Genomic DNA, 25,902 nt, shown 5'->3' on the forward strand with positions numbered 1-25,902 from the left:
AGTTAAGAAAAAAATCGAAAAAATCGATGTTTTTTGTGATGCACTGAATATTTTAAAATAAGATAGAGCCGAACTTAATCTATATTTGAATGTGATAAAAATAATATACATGTACGTTATAATTCAACGAAACTACATTCTGTAGCATTTTCATGTTTGCCGTATTTAACTGACCTTGATGACAACATTGCACAGTTCTACTGTACTTTCCGTGTATTTGTTTTCAAATATGTATTTGAAACAAAATACATGTACAAAAACACCGATAAAAGCCAAAAATTAAGAAAATGATGAAAACCTTTTTGATAGACCTTTAGCTGTTGGTATTGTGTTACTACAGTGCATACTATTTAAAGCGTGGGTTTACAATATACATAAGTTTTTTTTATTCCAATCTGAAAGTTGATATTTTCAAACCTAATTTATACAATTAACATACCTCTAATACATATATCAATATACTTATATAAATATTGATGGGTCGGATACTCATTTTATATAAAAAAATTATACTACTTCTATCAAGTTGCAAAAGTCTATTTAAAAAGTTAAGATAAAGAAATGCTCCTGATTGACAACGTGAAATCCATATTGATTATGAAACAGCCAGTAAGAAATCGTTTTACATCAAAGAGGTTTGTCGACTTGAAGACAGAGATAGCGTGAAGTCTTAATAGTTTTCTGATTGTGTTGTATTTGTTCACATAATAATAATGCGCTTAATATATCTTTGTGTTTTTATTTTCTGTGTTACGTATGTAAAGGTAAAATACCATTTGTTATTATATCATTTAATCTGAACCGTACGTTTTTCGGCTTTATTCAACGATATGTACTTATGATTTTTACAGTATCATTGTGTAAATTATTGTGTAAGTATTCCTTTAAAGCAAAACGATACGACATTGTTTAGTATCAGACCATTTTAGTTGACTAAAATGATAACACCGTAATTATTTCAGTGTTGTGACTTCTCTGAATTATCTGGTAATATATTGGGATGTGTACATGATGACAAGGAAGTTCACATCGAGCCTGCTCAAAATGGTACAATCGCAACAGGTTCTGTCTGCATCGTTGAAAACGCACTTGGTGTTCAACACGTTCAATGTGAAGATAAACAATGGATCATACAGCACGGTTCATACTTCTTTACTTTTTAATAACACTGTACGTTTGGAAATGTTGCTTTTCATTTGACAACCTCTTAGGTTGAGATGGCTGTTGTAGATTTATTGATTATTTAATAACTTAATCAAAAAAAAATCCATTATGTAATATAATAAGTGCGTTGACATGCTTTGGCTTAGTTTAAACGGTTGGATGCATAATGGCTCGAATCAAATACCCTTACAACCAACAGGGCAAAAAACCTGTCTAAGTTTGTACTACTTTTTACCCCGTTAAAACTATTAATTGATAGATTCAGATTTCCATGCTGATCCCAAGGACAATTTTTTGAACTAAAGTATCAATAGCATATGTTTAGATACATAAAAACCATTGAATATTTTTCTTTTTTTTTTAAACAAATACATGTTTTTAGTTGTGTTTGATATCGGCTTCTTGCATTTTCAAAATATGGCAGTTCCTGGGAAATAAAGTCCTTAACTTGATTCGTTCTTCGAAGCAGAATGTCTGCAATATAGGTATAACCTATGTCAATAGTTGAATAGTGTAGGTATCAAGCTCCCGCGCAAAAAAAAAGATTTGATAGATGTATTCAGTTTTTTTCTGTCAACATTCCAGAATTAGTTGAAAATAAAACTCGCATTAGACGTAAAAGAGGATTTTGGCGAAGATTAGCACGTTTTGTTGGCAACGTGTTCAAAGGAGTCGCATGTGTTGCTTCATTGTTTACAGCGTGTGCGTTCGGCGACAGACATCCTTCTGGTATGACTTATTTTCTGTATTATTGTATTTTATAAATCTAGTTTGACCAGAGTAAACTTGCAGACTTTGAAAATAGTTTGTGCAGATAAAAAAAACATAATGTTAAAGTACATGTAATATGGTTACCATTTGATGCGTTTATGCTTACTATACATGTATTATAATAAACATGATGTCCATGTATTATAATAAACATGATGTCCATGTATTATAATAAACATGATGTCAATGTATTATAATAAACATGATGTCCATGTATTATAATAAACATGATGTCCATGTATTATAATAAACATGATGTCCAATTCCACACATTATACACATCATAACAAATATCAACCAGCGTGATAAATTTCGGTAAGGAATGATACCAAAAGAGTAAGTAAATAAGGAAATGCAGTAATTTAAAACAGTAGTCCGTAAGGCCCACATTTGATTCTATTTGAACAAGATACTTTAAATAAAAACGTTTTCATCGTAAAATACGCTCGTATACCTTTTCCTTCTCCGTTATAGATAGGACGCCCCCTGGCATGACATGTACACCTCCGAAAATATTTGTCACAGCAGAACCATTTACCTATGTTGCAAGAGCTACGTGGCAAGAACCTTTAGCCAATGATGAAACAGATGGACCAATTACGTATGTACAATGAAGCTTACAATATTATGTTTTGAAGTATATTTGGAACAGAACCGCGATATCCATAAATCAATGTTCTATCCCGGCATGATTTTGTATGTATCCAAGGGGAAGAAATCTATTATGTGCTACAATTTATTTTACATTTAGGTTTGACATATCTACGAGCAGTTCATAAAAAGTAGGTAGCCTATATGGTAAAATAACTAAAGTCCATGTTTTGTTGCAGCTTTTTTGAAGATAATGTTACTGACTGAAGTTTTCGGAATATAATCTATGTAATTTATATTGAAAAGTTGCTTTCTGAAGCCTAATGAATATATCGGGCCATTAGTTTGGAATACGTTAAAAGTAACCTTCATCAACGACAAATCTAATATAATATTAAATGTTATTGGTTTCTTTTTAATCCATCCTAAACCCGACATTGCTTAAAGAGTTAATCAACATAAGTTATGTTATAAATTTCATCAAATAATTATGGTTTAATCAAGTCTTCCACTCTTTCCTGGGTTGTTGTACGTGTACAAGGCATATTTTAAAAGTATCTCTACATAAACTTATTTTAAGTCCATGTTATACATGCTTTTGTCATTCAGTTATGTGCTTGTATAGATGTTGCATGTCCCAAAAGAGTGAAAAGAGTACGAAATCATTTGTGACATTATAAATTGTTTTATTTTACTTTTTAATTTTATATATCATATAACAAATTCATTTACATCTTAGCCCGGTAAGAAAAAGCGGCTTTCCACCTGGACATAACTATCCTGAAGGCGATACAACAGTAACATATAAAGCCACAGACAGAAGTGGAAATTCGGCATTTTGTGATATCATTGTCAATGTAAAAGGTACATAATTTTCTGCAAATATGCTTAGCACGTGCTCACACGTGCATTTAGAGTATGTCTTTTAACAGATTAGGAGAATATTTTAGTATATATTAGAATATGTTCAATCCCAGGTTGTATTATTATTGTCACTTATCGCTTCACTTTGAGTTGTCGCGTTGATGAACAATGCCAGCACAAGAAAGGATCATCAAGTCGAGTATAAGGGAAAAGGGTTATGCCTAAAACAAATTGCATGATAATTGATTCTTCAAAAAAGATAAAGAAATGAAATTCTAACGAAAGAAAATGATACAACTCTTTAAAATTTTACAGTTCAAAAGTTATTGGGCATTTATGTAGAAACTTATGTAGAAACTTTTTACAAAAAACTAAATACAAAATTGCCCTCTTCAAACATATCATTTTTTACCTTACTGACAAAGTAAAATAAGATATATTACAACGCGTAAATCCTTCCTATGCTTGGTTATTGTTGCACGGTATGGGAAATGACACATACTCATACATCAATAAAGTAAACTCAATTCAAAAAAAGCTGCAAAAAAAATACTTAATAGTCATACGTTCACCAACATTAGATCTTTTTGATAAAATTAGATTGATGAAATTCAAGTTTAGAGTGAAATACAACACAGCAATTATAGTGTATAGATGTTTAAACAATCTGGCACCATTGTATAATGAATTACATAATTTACGCTCAATCGCTAATAAGGATATTGACCTCATACTTATTATTAAAAGGGTTCTTTTTCTTCTTTCAGTATTGAGGTTTGGAATAAATTACCTATTACTATCAAACAATGTTCGAATTTACAATCTTTCAAAAACAAATGTAAAATTTATTTTTTAACTTTACAGTCAGATACATGATGAAAATTGACCACTTTATATTGTAACTGTTGTAATTATTGATATCATCTTTTTAATCATGACGAGTTTATCTATAATAATTATAATTAATATGAGCGTCGGTCGGATGAATGAATGAAAATATGTAACCTTTATATATATATTTAATGTTTTTTTGTACAAACAGATTTTAAATTTTGAATAGATCTACATATCTATTAATCGTTAATTCAGAAGGCCATACTGAAAATAAGTATACTTCTTACTGTTCAAACTTTGTATGTTACCTTCTATAAATAAAGATTTTATTATTATTATTATTACAAAATATCGTATAAAAGAAACCATTTATACATAGGTTGATCCATATATTCATAGACTGTTCATGGACGTATTTTCTTTATTCATTGTAGATTATAGAAATATTGGAATAATATTAAACCATTAAGTTTTCCCTACATGACAATTGCTACAAATATAATCGTAACACGTATCCGAATTATCATGGTAACACCATCATGTCCAACTTAGTGCTTAAAACTTAGAGAATGTGTCTTACTAAATTATATCTATACAGTTTGACTTTTACCAAATGTCCTTCAAAATGCATATGACAATCACCGTGACATCGTGTGCGTGACTGGCATATTTTGGACGTTACCAATTGCAGAATAAATTGCATTTTAAGCCAGGGAATTTTTACGGCTGTGGCACCAAAATGATCAGTCTTAAACGCGAACATAAAATATTTAGAATATTTTCTGCCTGCATTTATCATTGTCGTTTCGTAAACAACTTTTCGCACAACGTTTTGGTATTCATGTTTAAGTAGCTAACTATTTTTAAGCATTGTATGAATGAATGTGTATGCTCGTGCGTGTGCGTGCGTGCGTGTGCGTGTGGGTGCGTGTGTGTGTGTGTTTAATGATGTTGAAAGTTTTGACCAAGTGATCAAAGTTATATCCATTTAATTGTTTCATCTATTAGATTTCCTTAAATAAATCGAGCTTGCAGCATATAGCAGGTTTAGATAGATAGATAGATTTATTTCAGTATTATGCAATAACATGGTAAAAGATATCCAATACATGATAAAACACTAAAAACAAATAATAATGTATATGGAATGAACCATATCAAAAACATCATACCAAGGATAACATAAGAAAAAGAACTTAATCTCTTATTTCCATTGTGGTCCTTAAATACTGATGGTTTTGACAAAGAAAGGCACGAAAATGACTTATCACATTTTAAATTGAAGAAAGACAATAGTGTACATAAAATGTTCAAATTAAAATAAATAAATAAAAATACAGTGCAATAAATAAATAAGGTTTGTAATGTGAATGCTAAGTGATCTTACATCATTATGTTTTATTTATTTTTTTAATATCTAACACGCTATATTGTTCAACCTATAGACAGCAATAACAATAATAAAACATTTAAACATTAAATTTTTTGAGTATATATTTTAATGTGTAAACTCACCAGTTGCAACGAAGAGGTCATACACAAAAGTTAACATATTTTTTTAAAATAAACTGTTAATATGATTAAAAAGTTTGTCATTTTAGTTATTTATCTTCTTATTGATTATATAAGACATAAATTCATATGCTGTGTCATGTGTGTGATTAATGTACCGTAACCCGAGCATGCGGAAGCGCAACAATGCAAAAATGCAACAATGCGATACTACATCAATGCAAAGGCGGAAAGCGAAAATGTAACAATGCAAAAACAAAATGCAGAAAAGTAAATTTGCAGAAATGAAAAGATATGACAAAATAAGAGGCGAAAACACACACATAACATGTATCGTATTTTGCATATGGTGACCTATTCATTTCTGCATACAGTGTTTTAAACCTTTTCTATTGTTGATATAAGAAAAAAGTTATAATTGTAGTAATATCTATCTTCTGTTTTTTAAAAAAAACAAAAAAAAACACAAATCAATTAAACAAGATGAAAGGAGAATTACTTTAACCAGTCAGTTAATCACGTTTCAGTTGTGCGCTGTGATCCACCCAAACATATAAACAATGGCTATTACCAATGTTACCCTGTAACTGAACATTTGAATGGAGGGACATGTAAGTTTGGTTGTTACGAGGGATTTGATTTAGCTGGTGGACCAGATCACGTGTACTGCAAGGACAATGGACAGTGGTCAGACTCACAACCTTACTGCAATCGTAAGATTACATATGTTTAATTGATGTGTTTGAGATATGTAATTGTTTATTTTCAAAATTGTTAGCACATGCAAGCGCAGAACTCGGACCCAATTTGATGAGATGAAAATGGTAATTTGTTGTTTATTGACAATTCATTAGTTTTCTTAAACTTTCTGTTTTATGGAAAATGTAGATAAAAATAATTATATTAAAGTTAAATGTAAACAAATTTGCCAGTCGAGGAAAGAATCAGTTACTGTAGATGGCAAGAACATTGTAGCCCGTCTTATGTTTATTTCTACACCAAAATAACCTTTGTCCTGCGGTATCAATGATATGACATAACAATTTGTTAACCTAAACACAATATTGTCCGTAGAAGACCATCCTTACTGTGTGAACGTGTGTTTCTACATATGTTAACACATCTTTTTATATTCAACAAGTTTTACAAAGAAGGTCTATATATATGTATATATATATTAGCACATTTCATATGACTTAGCGTCTATATTTCTAAATGATTTATTTATACAGTAGCATCAACGTTGGAAATTAGAAAACATGCGTGTATATATATGCAATCATTCCTATGACAATCAAAGTGTTGGAAAAGAATGCATGTATACAACATGTGCAATTGTACATGATTCAAATAAAAATCAGTTAAATTAATATGTTTATGATGATGGCAACCTATTATATAAAATTAATGTAAGCTTTAGAGCATTTGCAATTGTACATGATTCAAATAGAAATCAGTTAATTTAGTGTTTATGGTAATGGCAACCTACTGTATAAAATTACTGTAAGCTTTAGAATATTATTGCATCTACATTTCGTTTTACAAAATTTGATACCAGATAAAATTTCATATATTACTTTGAATATCAAGCGGACTTTTATAAGAGAACTTCACTTCTGAACAAATGTAACAATGTGTGCTGTGTATTTTGTAATACTCTTATTTAAAGTTAAAAAAGACAATTATATTTTCTTGAATTATAGCCTTGAAATGCCCTGCTCTAACCCGATTAAAGGGAGCAGGAGAACCACAGTGTACAGATGGGGCCAACTTTCGTAGCGTTTGTTCATATACTTGTGGTTCTGGGTTTGATATGCCGCCGAATGTGAGTAAAGCACTTGTGTGTGACAAAACTAAGGCATGGCGAGGGTTTGGTACACCAAAATGTGTTGGTAATTTTTGTAATATTATTTTGCTGCTGATATATGAAAATATATTGAAAACTACAATTGAATAATACGGTGTGTAACTTACATTTAAAGAACTTTTTACGTTATTTATTTTTTATTATGAACAATTTTATTTAAGCTGAATTTGAATGGATCATTGTTTAAGCAAATTTTGCTGTATATAAGTGTTAAAGAACAAAATCAATTTGGTGTTAATATGAATATGACTATAACTGTTAACCGTTTCACGTGAGTTCGATCTTTCGTTATTATTTGATTTTTTACAATGGATTTCAAATTAACTGAGTGTATTAACAATTTGGTAGATTCCCAGTCGTTATTTTTATATCCTAGATGTTGAACCACCGACATTTAAGGCTGGAACGTGTCCAAGTATTGTAATTGCGGGCACTGAAACAGGTCTGAACTCTACAAAAGTTAATTGGTCACCGCCAGAAGTGATGGATAATAGCAAAAATCCAAAGGCAGAAATTAGATCCGCCTATAAACCTGGTGACAGACTTACTGCCGGTATATATTCAGTATGGTATGGAGCACGAGATGCCGCCGGGAACATCGCTTTAAACAACTGTTCATTCAAAGTTATTGTACGAGGTTTGTTATTAACTTCATATTTTCCTGAATCATAGAAAAAGGCGAAATTCCGTTTCCAAAAATAAAGTATTAGTATCATACTGGGTATATATATTTCGTTCTTTGTTTTTGATATTTTCATTTCATGCAAAAATAAACATCTCATTGACACAAATTTATGTCTAATAAAAATTTCACACAATTCATAACCGATATGCTAGGCACAATATTCAGTCATCAAAATGTGAACGAATGATGTCATTTAAAAGCTACCGACTTACCTCGATATGATATGGAGTTGGAAGTGGTATTTAGTACCGGTGTAAACAATGGAAGATCTACTCATAAATGTATATTTAAATGTTTGATAAATGTAAACAATGTTAGCTTTCCAAAAAGCTAGTCGCGCAATTTTTAAAACTTAAATTTCATTTGAAAAAAAGTGAACGACATTTCCAAGATAGAGACCGCTTTGAACCGCTAATTGTAAGTCATGTTTATGTTTTTGTCTACTAATTCATTTAAGTACTATTCTTTTTTGAAAACCGAACAGTGTAGTTCCGTGCAGGAATGTTGCAGGCTTCCAATAAACTGATATGACAGACAATTAAATTAAATTCGGAATAACATTTCCCCTGACGAATTTAACGGGATTTGTGTAATATTGAACTTCCAAACGATGAAAATGATTCTGGATCATCCCTTGTATTTGGCATGAGAAATTTTCTATTGGATCTTTACCAAGTTTGTTTAAATATTTCCAAATATTGTCACACATTTCGGCAAAGGGTAATGTCAAAAGAATACGACCTTATCATTTATGGAATAATGAGTCTGCCAATTTTGTAAAGTAAAGAATTTTCAAGGCAAGTTCAACGTTAGAGAGTTCAGAGAATATAACAATTTAAATAAAAAGAACACGGCAAAAAGATGTTGAAAACAAGGTGAAGATGTTTTATATTATTTTAGAAAACAAAAACATAGCTGACATAAAACATGAATAAATTATAGTGTACACGACACATTGAGAAATTGTATCTTTGCACTTTGAAAATACTGGTTGTTAGTAAACAAAGGCGATAAAATATAGGGTAAATTGTTTTTTTATTATTATTGGTCCAAAAATATTTGGTTCACAGCTCATAAGTGGTAATATGTTTACAAGCAGGAAGGACACAATTTGGATAGATACGGGATTTACTTCTTTACTTTTGCTTTATTCAGTAGAAAATCCTATTGAAATACCAACTAAAACTTTATGTAAACCATGTCCCTACACACCGTTATTGATTAGCTAAAAGTGACATTTTTTTCTAATTCAGAAATAAAATGTTCTAAACTTTACCCTACACCATATCTTCACATTGGTTGTCCCCATGGTTACCGTTCCGGTGCAAGGTGCAACATCTCCTGTGATCCTGGCAAGGTGTTGGTCGGCTCAGATTATGTTGGTTGTAACAGACACTTCACACAATTATACGGAGTCTGGAACTGGAAAGGAAAAGTACAATCTACTTGCATCAGTAAGACATTTTAAGTGTTACTTTGGTATAAATATATCAGTTATAATGACGTTAAATGGAGAAGCCATGATTTCTGTATCATATCAATGATTACTTTCTATTAATCAATCAATGTTTCTTGCTTCTTTTTGAATTTAAACATGGGTTCTGATTCTACCTAATCCAAACGTTATGATGATAACAGGGAGTTAAATTGCCCTTTTGAAGGCACATACGAGTTTTTCATCATCGATTAGTTAGTCAAATACATGTACGAGGGTTGTCCAAAAAATTCGTGCACTGCAGTTATTGTCGTGTGAGTTATTGATAGAAAAACATTAATTATATATCACTTGAAGGGGAGATATATCTTAAATAAGAAAACAAAAGAAAAAAAACATGTTACCGGCATGTCCTGAAAACGACTCGTCATACAGTTACCTTGATAACGTAATACCGGCGCACGACAAAAAATTGGGTTAGTTCATTACTTTGGTGCATCACGGTATTCTTTAAACACTACATATTAACGTTAAAATTAAGGGAAAAGTGTGTGAACGTATTCGTAAAATTACTAGAAAATATGGAGTAACTTGCCCTATTGTAACAGTCGTAAACAAACATTTTTGTGTGGTCGTCAATACTGTAATTACGTGAAAATGTCAGTCGCTAAACGTCTGGAAATAGAGACGATCATTAAATTTGGTGCAAATATTTGTAAAACACCAACAGATACCTACAAAGAACTTAAAAGGGCAAACGGGACAAGTTCAGTGTCACGAAGGCTTGTTTTTAAATGGCACAAACGCTCTGTGGAAGAGAAAGAGAGTCGGTAGACGATGACAACCGGTCAGGCAGACGTCCGTCCGTAATGCCGGCGCATGGGACGAGGGTTGTCCAATATATTCCTGCACTGGTGGAATATGCTACATGAACGTTGCATAAAAACAATAAAAACTACACAATACTTTGCATCAATCATTCCTCTATTGACAGTAAAACAACATAAAAAGCAAATACCACTTTACAAGCAACAATCAATTAATACACTTACAGTAATGAACTAATCCAATTTTTGTCGTGCGCCGGTATTACGTTACTAAGGTAACTCGATTGCCATTCTTTTACACGACACGCCGGTTACTCGACTTTTTCTTTTGTTTTCTTATTTGAGACAGATTTCTCTTTCAAGTGATATATAATATATTTGTTTTTATTAATAACTCTCTCGACAATAACTGCAGTGCACGAATTTTTTGGACAACCCTCGTATATATGTTGAAATCTATCTATCTAAAAGGGAAAAATAACAATATGAGGGTGGGGTAATATGTTATGCAATATTATCAACAAATTTAACAAAAAGGCAAAACGTTTACAATTTTCTATTTCAACCCTTCAAAATAATCTCTTTCTTCAGTAAAAAAGAAGTTTTAGACGTTTAATCCAATTTTTAAATGCTTCAACATAGTCCACCTTAAGTTTTTACTTTAATAACTGAACAAATGGCCCACCCAAGTCCACCTTTACTCCTGCAAGAATTTTTTAAGTCCAGGAAAGAGGAAAAGTCACAGGTTGCCAAGTTTGGGAAAAAGGTTGCTGTTTAAGGACATTCACTCGATTTCCCCGAAAAAAAAAAAACGATTGCTCCTTTGTGTGCAGGAGCTTTGTCATGCAGGAAATAAATGCTTTTATACAAGTCGAAGGACGGACTGAATTGAGGTGCTTTTCAAATTTTCTTAGTACGGTATCTCTATAATACTTGGATCTGACAGAACGGCCTCTCGAAACAGGCATTTGAACAATTGTCCCAAGGGTCTTGATAAATTGAACGTACATAACTTGTTTGACATTTTTCGCTTGGGTATGGTTGACGAACATCTTTGGTTGCCCAAACCGTATTGCATTTGTTGAAATCTATCTAATGTAGTGAAACTAACTTACATTATCAATCACAATATTAGCGAAACGCTGTCACATTAAGGAAATGTTCAGTAATTCCGTGCACATTTAACTGGCCCACGGTATCCAAATGAATTACACTAAGTATGCAATTAGTGTTATTACAAATTTTGATATTAAAGTTATTTGTTTTATAGGAATGAAATGCGTTGAATGCATGTTTGTAGTATCTTATCATCGAGGTCGGTACTTCCTTCCGCCTGTCCGTCTGCCTTTCTGTTGTCTTGTTAATTCGTTAGTTTGAATATATATTGTTTAAACTTTACCGCAAAAGGTAATGCAAGAATGAGACAATTATGCATTTTTACGGCTGATAAGTAGAACCAATACTAACTGTTAGGATCATTACTAACAGTTTTGGTAGTTTTGATGATATTGTTGATGATGTTGGCAGTTGTAGATGAAAATCCTTGTGATCATAATAGTCCTTTTTGATCTTAGAAAATTGTATTTTTAAGTTATTTATGCAGTATCAATTTCCATACTATTGAAACTATTCATTTCTGAAACAAAAACTCGAACCTTTGAAAACATCGACGCGATTCAGTTAGCCAATGTGTCAAGGAAATATAATAATTCAAGTTCAGTGGTGATAATTACTTATCAAAAATTGTCGGTGAAGATATCTGTTACAAATGTTAAAGAAAATCATTTAAAGAGTGTTTTCCAGATGGTAGAGCATGTGTGGATCTTCCACCACCTACTAACGGTGCGGTAGTGTGTGACAACTGGGAAGGAGGACAGTTTTGTCAAGTACAGTGTAAGAATGGTACACAAATGTCAAGCGTTAGTTTAAATAAACTGTACGTGTGTCAAGGTCCGAAAGGTGAATGGTCAAGACAGCCACCAAAAATAAAGACATGTAGAGGTATTACTAATTGTTTTTCAAAAGCGACTCTTCTAAAGGTTTTAATCTGTCTGTAGTAAAGATTTTATCTTTAAAGTTCTATCATGCCTCAAAAATTAAATCTTTCAGTTTATTCCTTAAAACACTTTTTTTTAAATATATCTTTAAGGTTATAACGCTGAAAGAATTTTTTTGGCTTTTGCTAGTCCTATGTAATTTGTAAAGTGATTTAATATTTGTTTTAAATTTTGAGATTTTTTTTACGTTTACCTTCTAACAGTGATGAGCATCTAACAGTCATTAAATTCAACAAATACGATTGTGCTTTTGATATAAAAGGTTCAGTGAAGTTAATAAATGGTCAAATGTGTAACATAAGAAGATTGTGAAGACTTGATACTAATCCTATTTAAACTTACACAATGTTTCATCATGCATTAAAAAATGAAAGCAAAAATGATCCATTTCGCATTTGTTGTTTGACAAAATCAACATCGTATCGCACAATCTTTACTTGTACGTCTAAAATGAAAAGAAACCTGTACAGCAAATAATAAATCTTTATACGTAATAACTTTAAGCGGTACGAGGTCACCATAGGTCCCAGCATCTAGGAATAGAAGTGTACTTCTACTTTGACGGGGACTGTACTGACCCAGAAACCAAACAACAAATTGCCAACAATTTTATTGAACAGATGAAAGTTAGTAACTTTCAAGCTGAAGCGTGTCCAAACTCTATAGAATGTAACAAAAATAATGTTAAGGTAGGTATGTGATTAGATGTTATCGGAGGAAAATTTAAGAAACCTATTACAGTAGATGATACAGGATGTCTCAGACATTTCAATATATCAACAAGAAGGCAAATTATTTAAATACGTTATGAATACCTACATAATCAATATATTTTACTTAAGGAAACATTCACAGAAGCCCCATCAATGCTGAACTATTTTTGGCCAAACCCAGTTGTATCCTGTGTAGGAACGTTTATGTATATTTTAATACTGTGTAATATATACAATAAACTTGTTTCGTGAGGCCTAAACCTATAAGTGCACCAAATCTTGAAATTTTGGTTTACAATCACCCAAATACACAAAGAAAAATCAACAAAATATTGAAACCAAATTAAGACAAATAATGCTATTCATACTACATGTATGTTGCGAATTTTTACAAACATCAATATTGCTTATGCAAAAATGGCCGACCGTCTTTCTTTTGATCCTTTTTGTTAACATGCTGCATTTAGCATCCTTTTGTAGAAATTAAATCCCTTACTACAAAGAGGGACATGTATGTCTATTAAAAGTATGAAGAATGACGGTTCATACAATATTTCACTATACAATAATATAATTTGTTCTACTGAAATTTCATGATTATAATATTATCTGAGAAACATACATATACATACATATAGTTTTGTAATTGCATTATGTTGGAATAGGCACATTTCATAAATATCTGAAATGAATGTAGTGAAAATTTTCGAAGAAGAAATAATCTTATCATTAAAACAAAATATGGGAGAATGGAAATTAAATCTAAGGCTTATTCATTTTTAGATAACTTGTGGAGAATCCAGTAGGAAGAGAAGAAACGCTGACTCCAACAACATACTTGTTCTTACTGCAAAATTACCTGTTACGTTACATAGCAACGAAAGTTTATATACAGCACAGGAAAGATACAATAAACTACTTGATGGTGTACAGGATGTATTAGCTAACCAAGCTAAAGCTATCTTTGGCGACGCGATCGTCTCTCAAAAAGAGTTTGTGATAAAAGGAATGCAAATAGAATGTCCTAAAGGGTCTGTGAAGTCTGAGCAAAGCATGGATTGCAGTACGTATTGGTAATTTAATGTTGAGTATGTAAATGGATAGTTTTATATTCATCTTGGCATTAATGAACTCCTGTATAAAAAATGTTTATGTTTTACTATCCCTACAAAAAGATAATCAAATTATGATTCCCATTGAGTTATGTTGCTTTTTATGGATTCTTCTTGTTTTCGTAAGTGTTCCAGATTTGAATTTCAGTTGATTGTCCAGAGGGTACGTTTTATACAAGTGGACCGGATTCACCTAAATGTGAGGTTTGTAGAAAGGGAACATTTCAAGACAAAGCGGCTCAGTTGTCCTGCTTACGTTGTCCACTTGGAAAAACAACACATGGTGTTGGTGCGACTTCTGTTCATGATTGTGAAGGTAATAAATTTCACATGTGCTATTTGAATATTAATGTAAGTTCAATAAATACCTACAAATGATGTTGCCTGTCTCTTAGGTTTCCTTTTAGCATAAGTTTATGATTTGTTTGACATTTAATGTCATATACTGTTAACGGAACGCGAAGGGAGGGAGACAACTTAAGTTAAAATCTAAGTCAGCTTAGTTACATACTCTCTCAGAACTACACTTCCAGCATAATATTAAGTCCAAGACCCACGGGACCGTAACAATACTAGACTTGTATACTCATCACACATAACGTTGCTTAATAATTCCTATTTCTACACCAGGAGCATGTTTACCAGGAACATACTCCAACGATGGCCTCTTACCATGCTCTCCTTGCGAACAGGGACATTACCAAGCATCATATGGACAGACATTTTGCCGGCCATGTCGTGGCTCAAAGTCCACATTAACATTTGGTTCGACATCTTCGTCTGATTGTGAAGGTATCAGGATCTAATTTTTTTAAGAAATAATATTATTTTATCAGCTTTTTAAAAAATGTGTTTAACAACTTCTGATTACTTTTAATTTTAATACAGTATACAGTGCTGTTCAGTAGATATGTTCAGTGGATTTTGCTTTAGGCTTAAGAGCGTAGATTAGGAGGATTATAAAAAAAACACACAAAAAACACACAAAAATCAGTTGAGTTGAGTTGAAATAACTTGCAAAGATTTGGTAGGAATGATAAGCAAGCAGTAATGAGAGGTCACTGACTTTGTTTTATTATTAGATGTATGTTATAAAATAACAGTCTGTGTCCCTGCAAATAAAATAGCAATAAAAGAATATGTTCTTTCAGAGTTTGATATTGAGTTCATTGATGGAGATCGGTCGGATATACAAATTACATTACAAAACAATGTCACCATAAAAGATTTCACGCTAGCATTCTGGTATCAAAATACTGCAACTAACAACTTGAGTCTGGATAAATTTCCAACTATAACATTATCAAATATCAATAATGAAGCTCTCTGGACATGGGAAGGACTCAAAAATGCAAAACAAAAAAATTGGTATGTCATGTTAGAATAAAATTTACGATAAAGTTTATTGTTCTTTTCTAATTAAATTTTCACAAGCTTGTTATTAGAGAATTTAAATGCTTGTATAGAAGAGTTTTTGAACGAAATTTTTGCATTGTTAGATTTGATAATAAAAAGAAAACAAAAATATACACTTTACGGTTTGTGATATCTTTATTTAAAAGCTGCTTGAACAATATTCATTTTTGTAAATATATATATATATATATATATATATATATATATATATATATATATATATATATATATATATATATATATATATATATATATATATATATATATATATATAAAAAAAAAAAAAAAAAAAAAAACACAACAGAACAACAATTGTTTTAAATCGTTTTCGATAAGATTTCGTTTTATTATGTTTATTTTAAGTACTGGAAGTACAGTTAACTTCGGTCTTCCTGACACACGATGGCACTATATCACCTTATATAACAGTGGTAAATGTTCGGTATCAGTGTCTGTAGATGGTATGGTTTTACCTGTAGAGGATACTATCGAAGCTTGCACATATATCGATTTCAATTCTGTTTCTATAACCACAGGTATTATAATCTTACGGAAAATATTTTACATTTAAGCAACATTTTTCCTCTAAAATTAATATATTTTTGTTTGTTCTTCAGAAGTGACAATAATTTTTCATGGTACTCAGCAATGTATTTTTAGCATGTAATCCATGTATGCTTTTCTAGGAAAGGGAGTAGCGTTGAATCGTAGAAAAAATGTTTAAGAAATTTTCTTCGTTCCTGAAATAGACACATCATCTTTATCCTAGAAATCGTAATCACATTGTGTAATTATCAACAAATTTCTTATGTTGAAAATATTTAGAACAAATTTATTTTATCAGTGAATCGTTTATCACAGGTAAGTTATAAATAAAAATAATTACCGCAAAAGTATAAGCATTTCTTCGTTTTAAAGGAATCTTGTAAGTAAGTATACCATCAATTATGGTCAAATTTTAATTAATATTCAAATGTACATAAACAGTAACAGACGACTATTTGTAATAATATCCTCTTAAATATGTATTTTATTCAGACAAAGAAACTAGTGGAAGTATCTCACAGTTTAATATATGGCATGGTAGACATCAGACAGGATATAAACATAGATGTTTTACAAGTGATGTTGGCGATGCTTTCTCCTGGAAGATCATGGAAGAAGCTGAACTCACAGGAGCATATATGGATATCCCCAGCCAGTGTGATGGTCAGTTTCATTCATCATCATAAAGCACAAAACCCCACGTTTTCTGCCCGAATATTGTACTTATTTGCTGATATTTCGTTTTAAAAATGCTTTGTTGATAAACTTGTGGTTAAAGTGCTTAAATATGTATATCTTTTAATCAGATAAAGACTATTTTTAGATTTTGACAATTGTGTATCCTCGCCTTGTCTCCATGGTTCATGTACTGACGTGCTACACGGGTTTATATGTATTTGTGAGAAAGGATATCTTGGAACTCAATGTGAAGTAAATATTGATGATTGTGAAGCGAATATTTGCTTGAACAATGCAACATGTATTGATGTCGTCGCAAACTACTCCTGTTCATGCACATCTCACTTTACAGGACAATATTGTGAGATAGAAATGGGTAAATTACTTTTCTAAAACAACAATACGTATAGAGACATTTGAGTTAAGATTACCTGAAATAAATTTGTCGTTCTAAATTTTGTTTAATGCTTTTCAAACAATATAGTGTGCACAAAATGTTATTGTAATTTATTATAAGCAGCTAATCAGTATGCTCTTCTAAATGAAAATTTGAAAAACGTTTTATAATATAAGGCAATATTATGCAACAACTTTCTAAATATTGCATATATATATTGTATATCAAATATACATAGATAGTCCTTATTAAATAATGATGAAAATAATGGTTTATGACAAACTTTTATATACAACGTGCCGCTTTTGTAATGGATTGTTAAAACGAATTCATTGCTAAAATCGTTGATAAAGTGTTCTTAAATGTATTTTCCTCAAACATTTTACATTTCTTACATCTTGATGCTTAAATTGTTGATTCTCGAAAAGTCTTAATTCCACATCATCAAGGGTTATTTGATTGTACATTTCAATCATATATTGTTTATTTTATATTCGTATTGATAAGTGGATGGTGACTGGAGCGAATGGGGAAACTGGTCTGAATGTTCAACAACATGTGGTGATGGAGAGAAAAGAAGAAAGCGTCTATGTAACAATCCTGCACCAGATAATGGCGGGGAAGATTGCCATGGAGACGCTTTTGATTTTATAAACTGTAACAACACCGACTGTCCAGGTAGTGTTTACAGCATAGATAAATATATTTCAGTAAAAGGTATCTACATCGTTTTGCTGAGTAAAATTGTACATTACTATGTATTTGATTTTAAACTCACATAATGCCTCAACGTCCTATCATATAAATGGCACATAAGCGTTTTGTTATGATGTAATAATGGATTAAGAACCTGTGAAATGCTTATCACCTGAAAAAAAGAAAGAAAAAACATATGATATAATCGTTCTATTTTCTTTTTCCTTCTTCAGTATGTCCTGAAATACAAGCTCCAGGAAATGGATCCATAGATTGTTTGAATGATACAGATAGTATTAACTGTACAATGTCTTGTGATGACGGTTTTGACTTCGATATAGAACCTCTTCCACTATATTACTGCGGACCTCAAACATCCCAAGAATGGAACTTTCAAAATGACGAAAATCCTGAGAGAAGGATACCAAGTTGTGTTGGTATGGAAACTAGTTTTAAAGCGGCCTTAAGCTTTCATTTTCGATTTGTAAAACAATTCTTTACTTTCTATAAAGGAAAGACATCTCCGTTACAACATCCTATCAGATATAAAATTATATACCATTATTGATAGATTATATGATCTTCACACTCTTCATACGGCAAACGAAACATTACAGTTAAATCGATTTGCAAAGAAAGGTAATTTTATATATAATTTCAGACATTAAAACGTTTTGCATTCCTTTTTGTAAACACTGAAATTGCAAATGTTTAAAACAACACTGTTGAACAGAGCAATAAATATAATTGGTACCGCAATATAGGTAAAAAATGTACATTTAAGGTCGCTCATCACGAAAGGTTGATAATGTTGAAGGGACAATTTAATTACGCTTATTCGTGAATAGGAGTGGCCTCTTAAAATGTGAAATGTGACTTAATTTACAACGTTAACTCATTTATAATTAATCAATAGCATTAACTGATAACTATCATTAACTGCAGAAATAAAAGTACCAGAAGAGATAACGGTGATGTACTCTGCACATTATGAAGATCTGTATTGTGCAAATCAGGACCTTGAAGACTTTGCAGTAGAACAGATAGACCATAGAGTGAACATGGTGCTGTCAAATGTAGCATGTTTAGTACAAAACACGTGCTCGTTGAATTACGTAAAGATAATTGATTGTGACAGTAAAAGTAAAGATCGAAGGCGACGCTCCACGGGAACTACAGCCGGCTTCAGTTTACAGATAAAAGCTAATCCAACTGAAGGTATGAAGACATATTTTTCTTTCAACATTTGATTGCTTTAGGACACATGCATTTATCATATGAACTAAGTGTGTAAAAATACGACAAATTATCTAAAATATTGAAAACCTATTTAATTTTTGTTTTCAAATATTATATCATCATTACTACGATATTATTTATCATTACTAAGTATTCATAATGCAATTGTATATTAGAGAATAGAAATGAAACCCTGCAAGACCTTGAGGACGCTTTTAAAAACATCCAGAATGCAGCAGATTCCGGTGATCTCACAGTTCAAGTTCTTGACGATGACTTTGAGTTGAAAAGCAATTCTACTGAAATAAAAGGTGACGTCAAGTGTGGACCTGGACAAACAAAAGTCAAGTTTTATTGCGGTATGGTTGCATTGAAAATGCCTTTGATAGGGTTTCTCTCGTTTTATGTTTCTCTATTTGTTTGTCTAACACCCACTTTCCTGAACACAGAACCTTCCGTTGTTTTCTATAAACATTTTAAAGTATTGCATTTTACTTAGCCCCAAAAATGATATTAATAAAGTCTAAATTTTCATTCAACGACGTTTGCTATATAAGAACATTTGCTCATGGTATGTAGTATGACGTTTGTTATATAGGAACATTTTGGACATGGTATATAGTTTCATGAACATATCTTATTCGTATTTATCTTACTGTTATAATCTCATTAGACCGTTTCGTCTCCTCCTTGTGTGACATGCTTTTGTTTATTGTTATTTCGTTTTTTAAGAATTGTAATTGTTTTAAAAGATGTCAATACCAGCTTGATTAATGAGCTTCCCACAAAACAAAATTTATTAAAATGTAAAAATATTGATCTTGCAGTTCCGTGTGGGAAAGGTTCATATTTAAACACAGATATATGTAAACCATGCCCAATTGGAACTTACCAGGCACTTGATGCACAATTGAGTTGTTCAAACTGCCCAGCAGGAAAATCCACCATCGGAATTCGATCAATGACCATAGACGAGTGCACAGGTTCTTTAATATTCTAACAAATATTGCTAGTGTCATAACCACTGACCTGCGTTTATTATTGTATTTAACTAATTAATTAAACGAGACGTACGTGAAGTTCAATTATCATTCTACTGCTACTGGACCACAGGGTTAAATGAGATGAATCTGATCTTATCAGATGACCAATCAGACTTTCAGATGAACATATGGAAAATGCGACAATGCCATATTCATAAGGAAGGGTAGGTCGGGTAGGCTTTTCCGATCTGGATTTTGTAATAATAGACTTAAGTGCGAACGTAGGCTATATATTGCTGTGATAGGTCCAAATAACTAATGCTGCCGTACCTAGTATCATGCTAAATTGTGTCTGATTTGTTTCCGTACTGGATAACAGAAACATACTCGTATTAAATTGAAAATATAACTTTCTTATTGCATTTTTTATAAAATATCCATGGCATTAAATTGACGAAATTAATTAAAATATGATTTTATAACAGTGTCACGTTATCCGAATTGCGTATTTGTCGACACAAATAATATACATTCCAAAGTATTGTTAATGCATTAACATTTTTTGTTGCTTAACATATACAATGTACATGGACCAATAGTATTGTTTTTTTTTGTATTAGCATGGTTAGCTTAAATAACAGATATAGATACCAATATCTTGTACTTTAATGCCTGAAAGGTGTAATAAATTGAATAGACTTTCATATGAAATATCATAAATAATGCCGCTGTCTTTAGAAACTGCGGAAAACGTTTGCAACACCAGATATCTATCCGGTATGTAATGGTATATATTATGGTATCACACGATGTGACATATTTCATCATTTAAATTGAAAAAAATTGGTAACGATGATCCACCATTGAAATAAAGTTAAGCTTACTTTTAAAATATTTTTGTTCATTTAACCGTCCAAATTTGTACAAAATGTTGACAGTGTACATATGCTTAGGAGTAATGATTAAGACGTTAAAATTCCTTTATTTATACACTTTGTTCGTATCGGCAATGTTTAAATGTCTGCCGCCTCCCCTTCCATGACGACATCGAATGGCAACACCGTCTGTATAATTGCTCTAAACTGCCATGAAGACATTTTAGTTACCAACACGAACAATACGTGTGTGCGTACGTGTGTTATAATGTGTGTTTTGTGTGTATGTTGTTTATTTTGCCGTGAATCACGACTTGGCAGAATGGAACTTCAGTTTTAAAACAATCTTACCTTCAGCTTGAATCTGATACTGACTCTGGTCGTAATTATGATGGAAAAATTATTAGTAGGCTATATATTGCTGTGATAGGTCCGACATTTATAGTGACATGGGGAATATCGTAGATATTGTTAACTGAAACACCATTGCAAACCAATCAAATTTAGACGTATGTTTGATCTAACAGTTGGGCAAAACTATTAAAACCTGCTGTTTCCCCAATGAACACTACTGAATACAATTCTCTGAGAGGTTCTGGGAGGGTTCGATGAAAGATTTATCTGAATAAGAAATTCATGTAAATAAATCCTTAATGATCAGCTCAATTAAAAGAATTAAACTGGAATATTGTAGCTTTGAAATAGCAAGCGATGTCACTGTAAAGAATGGTGAAACAAGTATGTTTGTCGACAAATGCATATAAAACAGCGGAAGACAAGTTATAACTAAGTAGGAAATATGTAAAACATGCAAATTGATGCCAATGTTGACTTAGATATTTCTACTAATTATACAGAGGATAAGTTCAGATATGTTTCTTTTGTAAAATTGTGCACGTAAATTAAAAAATGTAAACAGTAGAGCTGCAGTCCTATTACTTTTTGAGCAACCCTCGTATTATTAAGTTTATGTTTGACATTTTTTAAATTAAAGCCATGTTCATCTCATCAACCCAAAAGTGGTCCAGTAGCAGTAGAAAATTTTCCGGTCGCATGATCAAAATGTCTACAAGTTACAGTGCAGTCATATTAGTACATTTTTTCAACTTTAAAAATGATCATAAATGAATATGGAATTATCAATAGTATGCTCAAAAGATTCCATTTATATTTTAAATTTCCTTTAACTATTCAAAAAAAAGACTTTTAAAAAATCATCGCGCACATTGTTGTGATTATTAAGATTTAACTCATTATAATCATTCGTTTGCTTCTACATTTTAGTGAATGTTATAGTGCCTCTAGAATACATGGAAGAAGGATTAAAAGGTAAAGTAGTGTATATTTACACAAATGATGTAAAGCCGTCTCTCATAATCCGTGTGCCAATACACATTGACTTTTTCTATAGAAAAATGCTCAGCAGTTTGTCCAAAGAAAATTATGAGTATATAATAGAAAATATGTTATTCTGATTTTAATGTTATTTACGTTTAGGATCTACTGGGTGTAAAATTTATGTTATTTCATTAATGACTATGTCTTATTCCATATTTATCTTAATTCAAGATAAAATAAAATGTGTAACGATGGTGATTTCTTTTTTTCATTATTTTGTTATGTTTTTTTTTATTGTAGTCACTGGTATCATAGTTGGCTGTGTGTGTGCCCTTGTCTTCACAATATTAGTCATATTTATATATAGGAGATACAGGTATGTATGTCCCATCTGTAGACATGTAGTCTCCATCTTCAGTGTGTAATAATTTGGTTAATATTACTTTCCGTGTCTTGTGAAAATAATTATATCAACTAACCACATTTAGAACAATAATGATCAACTCAGAAACAATATGGATTGTAAACTGGTACTACATTTGTATTTTTAACAATTAAAAAATCTTCCAAATAATATTTTTCCATAAAATTAAAGAACATTGTATAATGCTTGATAAAATCACCAGTTATTTTTATTTTTTAATACTATTGGCATCATGTTTTTAAAACTGTCAGCATATGTCGTCCTTTGTTATTCCTCACTTTCTACCTTGTCTCAGTATTAATATAGCTTTGAATTCTTAAGCGTCTTTCTTCGATATATGATTTCAAAATTATATGTAATGAAACGCCCGGTTATTTTATCAGCTGAAATTAAAAAAATCAATTCACGTGCCTATACATATACAAGCCAAATCCAATGTAACAGCCACTCTAACAACAGGCGGAGTACTAAATGATCAAATCTGGAATGACGACAATGACAAGATTCTGTTTTTTTTTTTGTTTTTTTTTGTTTTTTTTTACACGAGCGTTTCGTGTTTGGAAGTGAATGTGTTTGATAAATAATTCGCCGAAAGTCAGAGGGCTAAAGCATGTAAGATGTGTATAAATAAATTTGAAATCACATTAAAATAAATGGATAAGTATATGTCTAAGTCTGACAAGTTTGAGAAAAATCATTGATAAGTAGGGCGCCGCCATTTTACAGTCATCACAATTAAGACTATTTCTAGAAGGTACCACAGTCGTATCGTATCGTAAATATGTATAGAAAACCAGAATAAATTATCATTATCATTGATAAGTATACTATAGTTTCGATAAATTTACATGAATAAATACTGGTTTAAATCCATTTTCATAAATCATCTTGTTAAGATATAAACATCAACTTCGATTAGAGATTATCAAAAAAGGCAGATAAGATACTCAAAATCACTCGGCTGATAGGTCCCCCAATTCATTAAATAAAGAAGATTTCGTCGTCTGCTAGAAACAGTGTGAATTATGAAGACGCATCTATCGAATGTTTTTATATGAAATTTGAAAACGGTTAATGTATGTTGTTTCCATAAACTTATGGTCGTTTTTCTAAAGAGTGGTAATTTAGATTTTTCACACTCTGGAAAATTGTTTGTAAACAGAATAAACAATTTCGGATAAAACTAGTATGATGCTATTTTAAGTTTAATTTTATCCGTTTTGCAACGATTTGTTTTACACGAGCCATTCATTAGAAAAGAAATTAACCAGCATAATTCTTTTATTGAGACAAAAGTTTATTTTTCTCAAAATTCGAACAAAAAAATTGAGGACTGCAAGTAGTAGAAATATAGCTTTATACACTTGTTGTCAAATTCTAGTGAATACGTTACAACTGTTCTATGTGATAAGATCTATCGCACAAATATAATTATAGATTATCATTTGACATATTTTATCTGCATTAAATAAGTGTTTGGAAAGTTAAATTCATGCTGATTTATATCATATTTTCAGATCTAGGACAGCAAAGTTTGTAGAGGTTACAGATATCAACATGACTTCCCGACCGGGCTCACGAGCTAGCCAAAATAATAGCGATCTTGGTCCAAACAATAAGCATTTCGCAGTGTCTTCTCTCTCTTCTCAGTCGAATTCGACATAGATATCACACATTTACTTTGAAAATCAAACAATCACTCCTGAATAAGAAAAGGGATGTCACAGGAGCAGCTATTGTACGTGTGTTTGAGGATGGAAAAATTATTCACAATAAACAACATTGGAATAAAGCAATCATGACATCATGTTTGTGTGATAAATGATATAAATCTCAGACATAAATAACGTTTATAAATATTATTGCTTATAGAGATTTTAATATATATCTAACATTTATAATATTTATTATTTGGTATAGACGGTTGTTAAATGCAATCAGTATTAAACCATAAGACAAAACTTCGTGTAGATCTACTCATGGACAGTTATACTTTATTTTTGCAGAGATGCCAAATAACTTCACATTTATTTATGACTTTTAATCATGCTTATATTTCAATTAAACGTAATAAAGTTTAAATATCAATTAAGCAATTATTTGATTTTAACAATTGAGGTTTCAATGTTTCAAATCAAGCAAAAATTATCAAGAATAAACCTACAAAACATTTTCAGAGAAAGTGCTATTTCAAGCCAAATAATATGATTTATGGTTTGCCAAATGATCATGTGCTACGCTTCGTAAGATATAACAGTTGGATGGAATAATTTGCTGTCAGACATGTTTCAATAATATAGCCCATATTTCGTCTTGTATCAAAATAACGCTCAAGCATCATGTCTTTCTGTGTAAACATACTTATAGTAGATCTAGTCAGTATATAGTGCTCAAATTTTATTATTTTTCTACTTCTTAAAAATACAATCACTGGAGTTTGGATGCGAGGAATTATAACGACAAACAGTGACTTAATAAAGCGAATGATTTTTGGATATATTGTTCCGATTCTAACACTGTTTCAACAAATAACTAATGCTGCCGTACCTAGTATCATGCTAAATTGTGTCTGATTTGTTTCCGTACTGGATAACAGAAACATACTCGTATTAAATTGAAAATATAACTTTCTTATTGCATTTTTTATAAAATATCCATGGCATTAAATTGACGAAATTAATTAAAATATGATTTTATAACAGTGTCACGTTATCCGAATTGCGTATTTGTCGACACAAATAATATACATTCCAAAGTATTGTTAATGCATTAACATTTTTTGTTGCTTAACATATACAATGTACATGGACCAATAGTATTGTTTTTTTTTGTATTAGCATGGTTAGCTTAAATAACAGATATAGATACCAATATCTTG

At 31.2% G+C, this 25,902-nt stretch overlaps 1 protein-coding gene across 1 annotated transcript; it reads left to right on the plus strand.

The window, feature by feature from the left end:
* The first annotated feature begins 691 nt into the window (after positions 1-691).
* On the plus strand, positions 692-25,902 carry LOC132726987 (uncharacterized). The gene is made up of 26 exons (XM_060712400.1): positions 692-764; positions 963-1,140; positions 1,750-1,893; positions 2,410-2,536; positions 3,266-3,390; positions 6,264-6,449; positions 7,440-7,628; positions 7,980-8,240; positions 9,542-9,742; positions 12,354-12,551; positions 13,112-13,296; positions 14,104-14,383; positions 14,581-14,748; positions 15,063-15,224; positions 15,584-15,800; positions 16,212-16,384; positions 16,887-17,057; positions 17,218-17,448; positions 17,977-18,147; positions 18,399-18,602; positions 19,111-19,383; positions 19,581-19,763; positions 20,232-20,387; positions 22,547-22,591; positions 22,901-22,976; positions 24,542-25,902. Exons 1-26 carry the CDS (start codon positions 714-716, stop codon positions 24,687-24,689), a joined length of 4,503 nt encoding a protein of 1,500 aa, XP_060568383.1. The 5' UTR covers positions 692-713; the 3' UTR covers positions 24,690-25,902.

Source organism: Ruditapes philippinarum, unplaced genomic scaffold, assembly GCF_026571515.1.
Source record: "Ruditapes philippinarum isolate M1 unplaced genomic scaffold, ASM2657151v2 ctg4917_1_1_1_1, whole genome shotgun sequence".
Taxonomy (NCBI): Eukaryota; Metazoa; Mollusca; class Bivalvia; order Venerida; family Veneridae; genus Ruditapes; species Ruditapes philippinarum.